This window comes from Lynx rufus, unplaced genomic scaffold, assembly GCF_022079265.1.
Source record: "Lynx rufus isolate CCGP_SWC_20201006 ecotype Redwood Valley unplaced genomic scaffold, mLynRuf1.p SCAF_8, whole genome shotgun sequence".
NCBI classification, from domain to species: domain Eukaryota; kingdom Metazoa; phylum Chordata; class Mammalia; order Carnivora; family Felidae; genus Lynx; species Lynx rufus.
Genome location: NW_025814896.1, coordinates 109098832 through 109115024, shown reverse-complemented (window position 1 = coordinate 109115024; position 16193 = coordinate 109098832). Strand labels below are relative to the sequence as shown.

General features: G+C 37.4%; 1 protein-coding gene across 6 annotated transcripts in view; it reads right to left on the bottom strand.

Annotated features, from left to right (window-relative positions):
• Positions 1-16193, bottom strand: part of SOS1 (SOS Ras/Rac guanine nucleotide exchange factor 1) — a 146213-nt gene that overhangs the window by 10630 nt on the left and 119390 nt on the right. For all 6 annotated transcript variants that reach the window (XR_006960289.1, XM_047069322.1, XM_047069320.1 and 3 more), the window contains 4 exons: positions 10961-11123; positions 10355-10472; positions 1723-1895; positions 1397-1513 (listed from right to left, as the gene is read on the bottom strand). Coding sequence is in view for 5 of the 6 variants with exons in the window: in XM_047069322.1 (XP_046925278.1) it covers positions 1397-1513; positions 1723-1895; positions 10355-10472; positions 10961-11123 (571 nt within the window). In the remaining variant the exon portion in view is untranslated. The remainder of the gene's footprint in view (positions 1-1396; positions 1514-1722; positions 1896-10354; positions 10473-10960; positions 11124-16193) is intronic.

Below are 16193 nucleotides of genomic sequence, written 5' to 3'. Positions count from 1 at the left end.
ATTAGTAAAGAAGTTGTATAATGATTAAAACTAAAGTGTCCAAGTTAAAATATTAACGTCCCATTTCCATAAAGCCTTGGCTATCTAAAATATTAGGCAATGGATTTCTTTAAGTAGCTGAGTCTTAGTCCAAAAATGCCAGAGTATTTGTTATCTTAGTATTTTTGAATGGAAGTCTTTCTAAGATATATTGTAGATTTCTCTAGCTTTTTAAATAGACCCTGTTGAACGAATTTAACCTTGCTGGAGAAGCCAGGATCATTATTATGAATTATGATACCTTACTATGCTGTAATACTGTGATGCTGGAATCATTTGAGCTATTTACAAATGCATTAAATTGCTGGAGTTTTCATCCGTGTGTGTATATGTTTAGGTTTCTGAAATTTTCTTACAGAGTGCTATTAGTGAGCCTCTTTGGAGCAAGACTCTATAGCTATTTCCAATTTTCTGTTTTTAGTCCATCTTTTGAGAAACTGGTTTAGGCCTTGAGAAATTTTCTTGTGAGGTCATTGCATAAGCTTTAGTTCACAGATACTTTGAAATTTATCTTGGTTACGTAGGAAGCCATTTATATTTACTTATTGATTTTTTTACTTTCTTATGAACAAGAGAGATTATGTTCAGATCAGTGAGGTGATGATACTAAACATAAAGTTGGCCAGGCATTGGCAAGTAAAGAAAACAATGGAAACTTTATTTCCCCCACAAAAGTATCTTTAACCAAACTTGTTATTATTATGGCTAATGATTCATAGTTAAAAGTTTTCATAAGTCATTACTTTAGAAAAGTCATAAATACATGTTTATTATAAAAGGATTGGTATAAATTAATCAAATTTCTACCCTTAAAGTAAATCTTGGATAACATTTTTGTTTAAAAAAAAAATGATTGGGGTGCCTGGGTGGCTCAGTCGGTTAAGTGGCCAACTTCGGCTCAGGTCACGATCTCATGGGTCACGGGTTCAAGCCCCACATTGGGCTCTGTGCTGACACCTCAGAGTCTGGAGCCTGCTTCGGATTCTGTGTCTCCCTGTCTCTCTGCCCCTCTCCCACTTGTGCTCCCTCCCTCCCCCTCTCTCTCAAAAATAAATAAACATTAAAAATATTTTTTAAACAAAAAACAAAACTTATTTATTTGCCCAATTTCTTCGTCTACCAGGATTTATTCAGATTAATATTACTGCTCACTTATATGCAGCCAAATGGAATATTCCTGAGCATATTTATTAAGCATTTATTCATTACTTTTATCCATCACCTGTGCACTTCATCCCCGAATGCCCTTATGGAAAACTAATCTGTGCAACACATATGGTGTTAATGACATCACCAGATATCGATAACTGCAAAAGATATACAAATATGAAAGAAATATGAATATATGTATGCTTACAAATCTTGGGAGAGGCTTAGGGTTTCGCGGTTCTATTTCTAAGGATTTGTTGAAAAGATAATCTGTAAATTCTTTTTCCATGCTATTTCCCATTGGATTCAAATTTTCAAAGAACCTCTAAATGCAAAGAAATAAACAGTTATTAATATTAAATATTTTAAATGCAGTCTGACATTCACAAAAATAACTGCAGAAAACATTTAACAAAATGTTAACTTCGAGTTATTTTTAATTTTCCTTTATCTCTTCTCTGAAATAAACCTGTCTTTCATCAGCCGGTTTATAAACTTAATTAGAAAAATGTATCCTCAAATAATTCAACTTACTTTGATATCTGATTCTACTCGTAAACAATAAGGCTGATTTTGGTACTGCTGGATCTCTCCTGTTATTTCTGCTACTTTCCTCCTTTTGCTAAAGTTTATAAGCTCTTTTCCATGCCTTTTTAGGACCTCAGGGTTGCCTTCTTCTGTTTTCAAGATATTAGTTAGATAAATTCCTAGAAGATACAATGAAATTATTTCAAGGATGAAAAAGGAACCAGCTAGTTTTTTTGTCAGTAACTGTAGGCATAGGTACAATCAATATGTACGTGTACAATAAGGTATGTACAATGTACCATCTCAATCACCATAACCAAAGATTTAAGGCACAGATTTCCATTCTATGAGAAACAACTAGCTAACTAAATATCAAGAGAAACATTTTTGTAAGTATCAAATTATTCTGTGACACTTTTTTTATAAATACCCAAGAAAAAGGGGACCAAGTTTAACGAAATTTAAGAGTTTTATCAGGAGGACTCCCCAATTTTCCGTACCTCCAAAACCACATGGTATTTGACATAAGTCACCATTCTGTTAAAGGAATTTTAAGAATAACCCATCACTTAATAACACGTATTTCTGGCCAAAGAGGAAAATGTTAAATTCAGAGGATCATACTTTCTGCTTATTCAAAGGTTGCTAAGGATTTGTAATTCGGAGGCAGTACCGCTTGGATAGGCTTGCTCATGGGAGTGTGGAAGGCTCTGCAAGCCTAGCAAACACAGCACTGCATAGAATTTATTTCTATTCTGATCTTCAGCACTTTTAGATTTAGTGGCAATGTCGAAAATGAGCTCCAGTTTCCCCATCACTGCAGGCTGTGCGCTGGGTGAGGAGGAGAAGGAACCAGGTAACAGGCGTTCTCATTCTGTACACAGCCCTGTGGTTCCAGGAGCACCTGAGTTCCTTTCTATTCTAGCATAAAGGTTCTGGAGCCAACTCTGCTGCACTCTACTTGTGTGGTCTTGTGCAAGTTGCTTAACTTCTCTATGCCTTGGTTTTCTCATCTGTAAAATGAGGATAGCAGGGTTGTTGTGAGAAATAAGTGAGTAAATGTATGTACAGGCTTAGAACAAGGTCTGACTAAAGTAAATGCTTAATTAGCTACGGTTGTGATTGTTGATGCTATTGTTGCTATTCTTGGCCTGGTCTCTTAGGCTTCTGCGTCTTCCCCTAAAGTACTTTCCACTAAAGAAAAGGGAATGTATGAGTACCTGAGTTCATTCACTCAGTACACAAGGACTGAGTCTCCGCTGTATGCCCAGCACTGTCTTAGTACCGCAGATACAGAGATGAACAAGACACACAGTCCCTGATCTCAAGGAGTTCAAAGCTTTGAACGTGGGCTACAGTACAATTTGGTCAGTACTGCATTAGAGTAATGCATAAGATGCTGTGAGGCCGCCGAGGATGTGTGCCTAACTCTGCCTTGGACTGGTGTGAATAGAAAAAGCATCACAGATGAAGTGATGCCTAAAAAGTCTCTAACAATGAGCGAAGTCAAATGAGCAGAGTAAGCTGGAAGGGGATTCTAGGCAAAGCATCTATGGGTTAGAAGGCGCTGGTTTGCGACGAAGCTCAGAAGGCATACTCAGAGACAGTACGTTGGTTAGTACGGCCAGACCACAGGGCTTTGGTATATGGGCTCAGGAAGGGTGCAGGCTGCAAGGACAGACGCGGGCAAGGCATCAGTGGTTCTGGTCCTCCGTCACTGCAGGTTGTGCACAGGATGAGGAGAGGAATGAACAAAGTAACAGACGCTTAGGTTCTAATCCTAGTCAAGTGGGTCCAAAGGCTTTTGTGGTAGAGGCCTACTTTCAACTACTTGAATATTTGTCCTCATTCTTGTAAAGATAAATGACTCAAACTCAGTGAATAAGTCAGCAATAATGAAATATGATAGACATCCATGCCTGTTTGGTTCTAAAAAGTATCCAGTTTTTAAGTGTCTTAGTTGGCTATTTCCTAGCACCTAGGCTACTCTTGCTTGTACATTCATGAGTCAAATTTACGATGTGTTCTAAAATGCTCAGGCTTTTTATTTTCCACATCTGCCTGTCACTTGGCTCTTTTACTTGCAGCCAGTTATATTCTCCACTACGCTAAGTTGCGTGATGCACTTAGCTCAATGTTCAGTCTGACAAACGTGCCCATACAGTACACATATTTAAGGGCAGCTGGAATCAACTTTTCATTACTGGTCACACATTGAATGCCCAGCTATGAAGAGTTTGTGGATAGCAGTACCTGGATTGGATCATGAAGAGGCTTTTTTAAAGAGCTTAATTTGTATTCAATAGTTAGGACATTATTAGCATCTTTGCATTCTAGAAGGATTACTCTGGCTGGACTATGAAGCTAAATGGGTTAGAAGGAGTTAAGAAGGGAAGCAGGATGATCAGTTAGCAGGATGAATGTAGCCCTGTTGAGATGATGGGGGCTATCTTAGGGTCCACAGGGATAGAGTGGAATGCACACGTATTTAAGGGGTAGACTCCATAACAACTGATTAACTGTTTTGGGCAGAGGGTGGGGGCTGAGAAAGAAGATTCTCAGCTTTGTGCCTGAGGGACTGAATGGGTGGTGGTGTAATGACTGCCACTGGGAAGATGGAGGGCACTAAGTTATGGGATGTTTTGTGTGTTGAAAGTATACTTGAATGAAGTTGCGGAAATGCTCATAAGTAGCATTTTAAAAGAGCTCAGGATAAAATGTGGAAATTATCTTATGACATATAATGGCTAATTAAAAGAAGAATAAGTGACCAAAGAGAGGGTGTCCAAATTTTGTTGATCATACACTTCCATCAGTAACAAATGTTTAAACATGGATCCTCTCTCTCTCTCCCTCCCCCCTTCTCTCTCTCTCTATATATATGTATATATATATATGTGTGTATATATATACATATATATATGTGTGTATATATGTGTGTATATATACATATATATAAATTTTTGAGTAAAAAATTTAGTATAAGTATATACAAAGACCTGAATATTATATACTGTTAAAGCTTAATTTTTTTCAATAGATCATTTTACATACCCTGCTCTGGTGACAGCTGTCTGGGGAGAGCAAAAGCAAAGCATTATGACGTAAATAATGAAGAGGGATGAGGTTTCATGTTTTTGCTAATGCCTTTCCCAGCCTTTCCAGGAAAAAGTGGCTTCTCAGGGTTCTAGGTTCCCGTAGCACTTTGTTCATCTCCAACCTACACATTTCTACGATGCAGCATTACATTTACTGCGTATGGTACTGTAATTTATTCTTCTGCTCTTTCAAGAGAGCTTATTGAGGGAAGACTCTGTTTTGTCTCTTGATTCATTACACCTAGCCCTGGGCCTGGAACACAGAGACATTCAGCAATGCTTCTGAATGAATAAAAAGAAGCACATTATTTCAGAATAGAAGAGAAAGCATTTGAAGAATAGATCAGGATGCAAGAGACATACAGTCAGTTCTAAAATGGCGGGAAATAAGAGTGGAGATGAAGCAGATTGACAAGAAACAGAAGGAGGATGCAAAACTAGAGCTGTGTGAAAGGAAAGAGCAAAGCCAATGCTACAGGCTTGGATGTTTGAGAAGAGAGGTGAGGCTTGGTTGAAGGAAGAATCTACATCCTTTTACCTTAGAGGAAATGTTAGTTTGCCTGTATATGTCCACTTTACCTACGAGTAGAACATTTTATTATATGGAGAAAAATTGGGATGTGGACCCATAGTCTGGGGTAGCCTTGGAAGAAGTTGCCTGACTTTTATTCTGTAAATGGTGTGGTACCAGCAAAAGACCCGAATGAGAATTCTGGTAAGATGACAGAGGAAGTAAAAGAATCAGATACTACCACTGGTCCTCCCATAGAGAGGGGGAAAAAAAAATCCAAAAAACCAGTGTCCAGCATTAAGGATAAGAATCTGGAAGGAGTTTCTCCAAACCACCATACAGAAGAGACAGAATTAAGAAGGAGCAATAAAATAACATCTGGCTCTATTCTCGGGTCAGAACCATTATAGGCTGTGTGGCTAATCCCGTGAACTGAAAACCTGGGAACAGCAAAAACCTTCCTAGAGCAGAACAGACCAGGGACAGCTGAGAGGCCCTCCCTTAGAAGAGAAGAGGCTCAACAGGCAGGAAAACAGGCAGAAAAGGGTAAAGAGCTGGCAGGTGCGCTGTCCGTTCCTATCAAACTGCCTGCATGTTTGTGTCCAGTCACCAGATCACATGGCCAAGCTTAAAACACAGAATCATACTCTGTGATTTCAGACCTGAAACTTCTTTTCTTCTTGTAACAACATGTTATGAAGATCAGTTATGGTACGTCATACATTTGGGAGGGAGAGTACTTTAAAGGGTTCAGTCTGTGGGAACAAATGCTCACCGATCAGGGTGATGGGGTCGCAGGGGCCAAACAGTGAGTCGGGCGAACGGGCCCTGAAATTTCTTTTTACCTCTTTGTACCAGAAGCAGTAGGATATCGCAAGTAGTGTGACTGTAAGTTCAGTGAACACACTGAAGGACTATGTATTTTTCACTTTTTCTAAGCACCTGACATAGTCCCTGATACTTCACAGGTACTCAAGAAATACTTGTTGACTGACTGAATGAAATGAACATCAGGCCTACCCAGGTCCCTTGTATGAACTGGCACCATACTCACCATGCTTAAAATACATAGACTTTAAATGCATCTGGCTCCTGATTCTCTTTTTGTAAATTATTTTTGAATTGTTTCTTTACTCCTTATCAAAATTGTCTTTACACTCTCTCCTCTATGAGCTGTGGAAGGTCTGTGCATCTTCTGTAGTGCCCAGATAGGTATATCATTTCTAACTTATAAGATCTTATGTAGGATGCATTCCACTTTTAAAATTAAATCTGACTGAATCTGTACTTTTATAATTAAAAAGAAAATGTTTTACCATAAAGAGAAAATAAAATAGTTTTATCAAGAATGTAGGGGGCAAAAAGTTCTCAGGAAGACAATAAATTAGTAATGATAGAAGGTAATACATGATATAAAAAACAAAATCAGATGGGGCACCAGGTGGCTCGGTCGGTCAAGTGTCCAACTTTGGCTCAGGTCATGATCTCGTGGTTCGTGAGTTCAAACTCCATGTTGGGCTCTGTGCTGACAGCTCAGAGCCTGGAGCCTGCTTCAGATTCTGTGTCTCCCTCTCTCTCTGCCCCCCACCACTCACGCTCTGTCTCTCTCAAAAATAAACAAACGTTAAAAAAATTTAAAAAAAAGACAACAAAATCAGAGAGTAATTAAGTTTAAGATTTTATCTTTTTGAAGTAAGCAAAGTAAAACAAGTAAAAATAAATGGGAAAAACCTATTGCAAATAGGAACAATTTTAAAAAATAATGCTTTTGAGGCTATAACTGAATACCAGTATTTTAAAAATAATGAAATTAGACAATTGTGTATCAGAAAATAGAAATAGAAAAAAAACTAAGGAACAAATGAAAACGTTACTAAAGAATTACATCCTACAAAAGATTCCAGGCCCAGATGGGTTTTTCTATTGGAATATTTCAAAGTTTAAAGGCTAGATCATTTCATGATATTCCAGAATAGAGTAAGATGGAAAGCTACTTAACTCATGTTACAAGGCAAATACAACTATAATAACAAAAGCTGATAAATATAGCACAAAAAGAAAAAAAATCACAGATCAATCTCGTTTATGTAGATGGATACAAAAACCCTAAATAAAATGATAATGAATAGAATTCATTTGTGCATTTAAAAGATCAAACTACCATGAATAAATAAGTTTTTTTTTTTTTAATTTTTTTTTTCAACGTTTATTTATTTTTGGGACAGCGAGAGACAGAGCATGAACGGGGGAGGGGCAGAGAGAGAGGGAGACACAGAATCGGAAACAGGCTCCAGACTCTGAGCCATCAGCCCAGAGCCTGACGCGGGGCTCGAACTCCCGGACCGCGAGATCGTGACCTGGCTGAAGTCGGACGCTTAACCGACTGCGCCACCCAGGCGCCCCAAATAAATAAGTTTTAATATCAGCAAATAGGAAAGTTTGGTATTAGTAAATCTGTAATTTTAATTTGCTAAACAAAAAAAAATCATCTTTCTCTCACTAAGATGGCAACTATTTATAAAAGTAAATGTATACTGCTAACAAAAACACAGAAGATACAGAAGATAACTATGAAAAGAAACTTTAACATAACAAAAAGCATCTAATCGAGCAAAGAGCAGAATCACCCCTATTCCCGCTGCAAAGGAGATGAAAACAGAGATACTTATTTTTGTCATTATTGTTTAATCTTTGTGTGGGAAGGTATGACCAATGCTGTAACGCATAGCACAGAAATAAGACGAAAGGAAGAGACATAATCAAATATTTAGAAAATCCAAGGAAATCAAAACTTCTTAGAATCAGTCAGCTAAGTGTCCGACTTCAGCTCAGGTCACGATCTCCCGGTTCGTGAGTTTGAGCCCCACATTGGGCTCTGTGCTGACAGCTCAGAGCCTGGAGCCTGCTCCGGATTCTGTCTCCCCCTCTCTCTCAGCCCTTCCCTGCTTGCACTGTCTCTCCCTCTCTCAAAGATAAGTAAACATTAAAAAAAAATTTTTAGAATTAAGAGTAATTGACTATTAAAAAATGAAGATCATTCACAACCAAAAGTATCTATCATCAGTGTTCTTTCCTAATTAATTGATAAGCTGTTCCAACTGTATTTTGGGGAATTACACCCTCTCCCATTATAAAGTGCATTTGGAAAAATAAAGAGACAAAACTGGTAAAGAAAATACTGAAGCAGCATTGACGAACCAACTTTATCATATATGAAAACACTATAAAGCAAGGTTTCTCCACCTTGGCATTATTGACCTTTTGGACTGGATAATTCTTTTGTCGTCAGGGGGCTGTCCAGTGCACTGTAGGATGTTAGCAACATTCCTGCCCTCTATCCCATAGAAGCCTCTAGCACCTCCCAATTAAAATAATAATGAATGTCTCTGGACATTGCTAAGGGTTCGGGGGGGGGGGCAAAAATTACCCCTGGTTGAGAATCACAGATTGTAAAGTGCCAGTCATTAAAACTGGGGAACTAATAGAATAAGTTAATGGGAAAAAATATTTATTAAAGGAGGTACCATATATAAATTGGGTAAAGAAAATTATTCAGTATACTCAGGTCAACAAGTAAACAATTTAGTGGAGAAATAAATTTGAAGATTTCATATGATATCTAAAAGAGACTTTGATTAAATAGACTTAAATATGATTTTTAGAAGTCACATTATTAAGCTAGAAGAAAATACGATTGAAATATTAAATTGTTAGACTGGAAGAGCTTTCTAAGGCCAGAAACAAGAGCAATCATAATGGGGAAGATGGGCAGATTACAGAATTTTAAAATATGGTATATCAAAGAATAAAAATAAAAAAGCAGGTTGGTAAAATATCTAGCTCAAGAAATTCCCAGCTAGATATAAAGTATCTAGATAGATTGGTTATCTAGCTCAAGGAAATATTTTCAAATATAGATAAAAGGTATAAATATGATGATATTGATCACAACATTTAGGAAAACAAAAAAGCTGGAAACTATGTATCTAATCATAGAGTAATATCTAAATAAACTGTCATACCAACTTTAGAGACTATTATGTAGCCATTTTAAATGATATTATGAAGACTGATAAAACACAACAATAAGTTTAAGATATGGTAAGTGAAAGTAAATAATGTGTACATGTCATATACTTATGACTATGTACAATGTGCATGGCAAAAAGATGAGAAATAAATACAAAAGTGGTTGGTTATAAAGCTCAAACAAAAACAGGCTTTTGTGATAACTGCATGATGTTAATTGAAAGAATATCAGGACAGTATAACTTAAAGCTATATGGAAAATATATAGCTATAGATGAGAAAATGGCTAGAAGGAAATATACCACTTACTAAAAAACCTAAACCATAATATGTGTAATAGGCATGATATTTGTAAGCATTCAGAGGAAGAATCATCAGAGCATATATACAAACAGAAAAAAAAAAAAGAAACCAGTTGTGAAAGAGATATTGAAGATATGAAATATAGGAAATAAATGATGGAATAAGATAGAAGAACCTGTATGAAGGGTGAAGATTTGGATGGTACATGTTTCAGCTTTAAAAGGAAGGAAAGGGCACTTCCTTCCTCTGGTGAGAAGGGAAAGAAAAAATGGCAGGTAAAATTTTGATGTATAGAAGGTGTGGGTTCAAGAATGCATGCAGTATGATTTTTAGCTATGTGAAACTGTTTACAAGAAACATGATCATAAATATAAATGACCAAGGCCAAACCTCTTCTGTAGAATGTATGGTTTATCAAAATTCAACAAAAAAAGATTTCTATGAATATAAAGCACAAAGAAGCATTAAATGATATCAAACAGCTGCCCCAGATGGAAATAAAAAATGGAATGTATATGTTGGGTGTGATCTTAAAAAGTCCTAATAAAGAGAGTAAAATTCTAAGGTGACTCAGGTGCTAGGTATTTATTAAATAAGTATTTTCTGCTGCTATATTACACATATGTATATTCAGTCATTTAATGAAATAAGTATCTTGTTTTATCCAGAAACACAAAAAAATTCAAGAAATGCTTACCAAAGAAAGGCACACACGGTGGATTAATAGACCTGAGTTTTGCCAAATATTTCTTATAGTGATCTTCGCTTAATTCATGAGCTTCTTCTAAAATTTTCTTTTGGCGACTTGGTATTTGCTATAGTAAAAAAAAAAAAATTTAGAGAGTGTGAGTTTATAAAAGGAAGCATAGGTTTTGCCCCAAAGTGCCAGGCTAAGAATAAAGCCCAAACACAACAGTATCAGTTTGATTCTAAGAATAACCACATCAAGACACTATCTTCATGGACCCCAGAACAAATTGCAAGAGTGTGGTGTGTGAGTGAAATCTAGTTTATCTTGCCATTCCTTATACAATCACGAGAGTATCTGATTTTATGTTATACGTAAATTAAGTGCTGAAAGGTTTTTCTTCTTGTCACCTAGGCTAGGGCCCGTGAAAGCATTTTAACGAGAATTCCTAATTTTAAAAGTGCAACCAGTTCAATACAAATACAAATACAGTGGAATTGAGACAATTCCAGCTTTTAAACTGTCACTGAAAACATAGATGAGGCGCTTAACAATTAAAGACCATGATTCTTAAAATCCTGATTCTTCATTTACAAAATGACTAGAGGAACCTACCTCAAATGTGTGGTCTAGTCTGTAAACAGGAGATGAGTTCATAGCACTGACAACCTCAAGGACACCATTGAAATTGTTCAGCTCTTGAAAGACTTGTAGAATCTCAATTATTCGACTCACCACAGCTACTCTTTCTTCTAAGTTTTCAGTTTCTACAATACATCTGGGAATCAAAGACAAAAAAATGAATTAAGTAATCTATAGTTTACCCAACAAAGATATGCTTTAAGGAATTTAGTAAATAAAATAATGTGTGTGTGGGGGGGGTGCGGTTATCAAGTAACCTCGGAGGATCTATATTTAGAACGACAGGTAAAGAGCAGGAGACTGGATCGCCAGGCGGTGCTCCAGTCAGGCAAGGTGCTCTTCACTGGTTTTCACACGGACACAGCCACCAGTCAATCATTTTCCTGCTGTATTAGAATTAACTGGTGAGACTAACATCTTGTTGACCGTATGCTGGTCTTCTGGATGTGGCTGTGTCCTAAGGGGATTTATTCTGGAACTCAAGAATTCTGTGTTTCCTATTCTTCACCTAATTTCAAGATTTTGGTGATCATGTTTTCTTTCTTTGAAATAATTAGCTACATTTCTAGGAACGGCTCTTCAGAAAAACATTGTGATGTTAAAAAGTCAATGAAAGTATTTTACCATAATTATTATATAAAATTTTTTTAATTACTAAGAGAAAAAAAAATCAAAGGCACTTTACATTTAAATACCAAGAATCTTTGGAAGGTATACAGCTAATATACCAATAAATAGCTAAAAGAAAGCATACTCGGTTCAAAAAGAGAAAATTCCTCAGTGAGCATTTACTCTCTAATATTAGAGAGAATCTTAAATTTACTAATCACCAGTAAAGAAAAAGGCATTTTAAACTTGGTTTTTAATAATGTAATATAAAATAATGTATAATCTAAGAAAAACAATACACAAAAGAGAAAATAAATATAAATCAATATTAAACATTTTTAAAATTGTAAAGGTGAAAATTACATTATTCTCTGATGAGGATAACCTGACACTAAGAAAAAAACTGTTGCAAAATTATCAAAATAAACATAAAATCAAATTTGCTATCAAATTAAACATAACATGTTTACATGTTTAAAGCATTAGCTAGATCTCTACAAATACATCATATACTGGCTAACTAGTTAGCTGGACATTTAAAAGGGTATAATACAAGTATAATATATTTACATCTTGTATTTGACTACTTCAGTTGACATTACCTAGGTATACAAATTGTCATCACCTGTGGAGTTTCTGTAACAACCAGGTAAGTCTGGGGTGATTTATCCATAGGTGACTCCAATTCTAATATACGTCCATGGCTAAGAGCCACCGTAGCAAACGGACAAGAATCTCTCACACTGAAAAGGCAGAAGTTGGAACCCTTGTGTACTGCTGGTGGGGGGAATGCAAATGATACAGCCACTATGGAAAACTGTATGGAGGTTCCTCAAAGATTAAAAGTAGAGCTATTGTATGATTGATCCAACAATCCCACTTTTGGTTATTTATTCAAAAGCAGGGTCTCAAGGAGATATTAGCACTCCATGTTCGTTGCAGTGTTTTTTCACAATAGCCAAGATGTGGAAACCACCCAAATGCCCATCTATGGATGAATGGATAAAGAAAATGTGGTACACACACACAATGGAGTATTACTCAGCTTTAAAAAAGAAGAAAATCCTGCAATATGTGACAACACTGATGAACACTGAAGACATTATTCTAAGTGAAATAAGCCAGTCACAGAAGGATGAATACTGCATGATTCTACACATATGAGGTATCTAAAATAGTCACAATTATAGAAGCATAGAATGGTGATCGCCAGGATTCAGGGAGAGGGGAAAATAGGGAGTTACCAATTAGCATGTATAAAAGTTCAGTTATGCAAGATGAATAAATCCTAGAGATCTGCTATACAACATTATGCCTATAAATTAATAATTTATATAACTAAAATTCTGTATTGCACAGTGGAAAAAAATCTGTTAAAAGGGTACCTCTCATGTTAAATGTTCTTACAGTAATTTAGAGAAAAAGGAAAAAGTGCAGGAAATGGCCTTTTCAGTCATCTATTAAAAAACAGGACAGAAATAAAAATGGTCTATTTTATCAGTTATGTTTCTCCTTTACAGACACAAATTTTAATTATTATGATGGAAAAAGTCTTCTGCATATTTAAGTGGAATTATTTAATTTGATAAGGAAGAAATCAGGAAGCAACATTTAGAGGGCAAATGGTAAAGTTTTACTGTTTACAGGCTAAGAAATAATAACATAAGTGACTTGGAATGCTTATTTGTCTTTAGGAATTGCTTTTAAGTCTTTATTCACATTGTACCATAGGTTCTAGTCATTTCCTATGTCACTGGCCTCTTGTTCTGATAATTCCAATAGGAACCTCATATCACCCTTATAAAATATTAGTCAACTAGTCATAGTGTTTTTACTCAAAAAAATATGGCTGACATATATAATGCCAATCTGTGGCCCCAACTATAAAATTGCATTGAGATTCTAGATTGCTGACATGACCGTATAAGCAGGTCTGCTTACCCACTCCTCAGTGAAACTAGTGAAGAGTATATATATGAAGAAAAACATAATCATGACTAATATCATCTTCCCCAACATTTAAAGTCTCTGGAAATGGCTCTAAGAGCAAATGCTGGCAAATAAAGTAACATCTATTTGGGAAAACTACAAAAATTCAGTAAGAGAGGCAAGAGTTTACGGCTTTTGAACCAAGCCCGCTCCCTCCTTCCTCCCAGAGGACCCCAGGCAGTGGAGGGAAGAGTCTACTCCAGACAGCTGCAGCTGAGAATGCAGGCCTCCCTGTCCACCTAGCTCCCAGCTGGAGGGCTTTCTTCTCTGGAGGAACAGGACTTCAGCATTTCCAGTCCCCAGCTGGCGGTGGCTGAGGCTAAATCTCTGGTGAGTGTAGCTGGGAAGTGGGGACTCCCTTCTGCCTAACTCCTGCATGGAACACAGGCTCTCACCTGAATGTGGCACACTGAGAATGCTGGGAAGACAGCCTCTCCCTGGTTCCCGAGGCAGTGGTTCCATGCCAGGAGAGGTGAGTAAAGAGGACCTCACACACCACCTCCAACCAGGCACTCAGCTCCTACAGCAGGAATGTTTCAGGGAAATTTGCCACCAGCACAAGAGTGCAGGCTCAAACAGCTCCTACTCTCGTCATTTGCAACAAACCGTTGGAGAAGTTTAAACCTAAGAACTCAAGAACAGTGCTCTCAAGAACAGTGAAGGGGGTGCCTGGGTGGCTCAGTCCATTGAGCGTCTGACTTTGGCTCAGGTCGTGATCTCAATGGTTGATGAGTTTGAGCCACAGGGGGCTTACTTATCTCAGCACGGAGCCTGCTCCAGATCCTTTGAGTGTCTCTGTCTCTTTCTCTCTGCCCCTACCCCACTTGTGCACACGCATGCGCACGCTCTATCTCTCTCTCAAAACACACACACACACACACACACACACACACACACACACACACACAAAACAGTGAAGGTTGTGGTGCAGGGCAATGGTAAGATTCTTGGATCTAACAATTGTTGGTTGACTAGTCTGCAGGAGAGAACCAGGGAATAAGAGCTGGGACGAGCCTTCCAAGGGTCAGAACAAATATCAGAAACCTAAGAAACCACTCCTTAAAAGGAGTCACAATTTGGTTGGATTAGTTTGCAGAGCAATTTATACCACTAGGGAAATTGCTGAAAACAATAGAGCAACCAGCTGGCAATTAGCAGAGTTTAACAGCTGGATGTGGTCAGCACAGGAGTGAAAGAAAGCACTACCTCTCCTGCTGCCTTCTTGGAGTGACCGTGGACATACCCAAAACAGTACCTCTCAGAAGAGGAACTTCTCAGCTTAACATCTAAGTGTGGAGGGCGCTGGAGGATAGGCTTGTCGAGAAGAATCCAGCTAGTCACTAAAGGAACAAGCTCTGGGCGGTTGGGGAGTCGGAGGGGCAGGACCCACAAGTTGCTACAACAGCAAGTGTCCAACAAAGAATTACCAGGCATGCAAAGAAACAAGAAAGTACAGTAGTGTCCCCTCATCTGCTGTTTTGTTTTCCCCAGTTTCAGTTACCCAGCAGTCAACTATGGTACCACAGATAGCTTCCTTTTGAGGTGTCGTAAGGTCATTTAGTAGCATACCGCTAATGTCACAGTGCCTAAAGCGTTCACCTCACTTCATCGCATCATGTAGGCATTGTATCATCTCACATCATCACAAGAAGGGTGAGTACAGTGCAGTAAGATATTTTGAGAGAGAGACCACATTCACATACCTTTGTTACAGTATACTGTCATAACTGTTCTGTTATTGTTAGTAATGAACAATTAAAAAACAGTATAAGGGGTTTGGTACTATATGTGGTTTCAGGCATCCACTGAGGGTCCTCTGTGAATAAGGGGGGACTATTGTATGATCCGTTCACCGGGGGAATAAAAGCAGGGAACAATCATTGCCTGTGAGAGGGACCAGATGTCAGATTTAACAGAAAATGATTTCAAAGTAGCCATTATGAATGTGTTCACAGAACTAAAGGAAAGAAGGCATGATTTAAAAAGTAAAGAAAGATATAATGACAATGTGCAGAAGAAAGTATCATAAAAGACACAGCAATAACAACTGGCAACTCAAACTGAAAAATACAATAGTTTAAAATAAATTTACTAAAGGGGCTCAATTTTTGAACCACCAGAAGAAAAAATTAATTAACTTGGAGACAGAGCTGTTGTTCAAAAGCAAAGGCAAAATAAAGACTTTCCCAGGTGAACAGAAACGGAGAGAATTTGTTGCTAGCAAACCCACCGTACGAGAGATAGTAATGGAAGTTCTTCAGGCTGAAAGCAAAGAACCCCAGATGCTAACACCAGTCCACGAAAACAAAGAGCGGCGGTAAAAGTAATTATGTGATTATAGGAGACAGGATAAATGCTTGTTTTTTTCTCATTGCTTCTCTTAACTGATTTAAAAAGCAACTGTATAAAATAATGTGAACGTAACGTATTGTTGGGCCTATAAGATATACATATAGAATAAATTGCCAATAACCAGACAAAGGAGGTGGGGAAGAGCAAAGCTGTAATGGGCTAAGAAAATAACAAAGGGGAAAGCAATAATTGCTACATGTATTGTTAGATTTGCATCATTAATTATATGTAATATGTATGACAGTAGTGCCAGCAA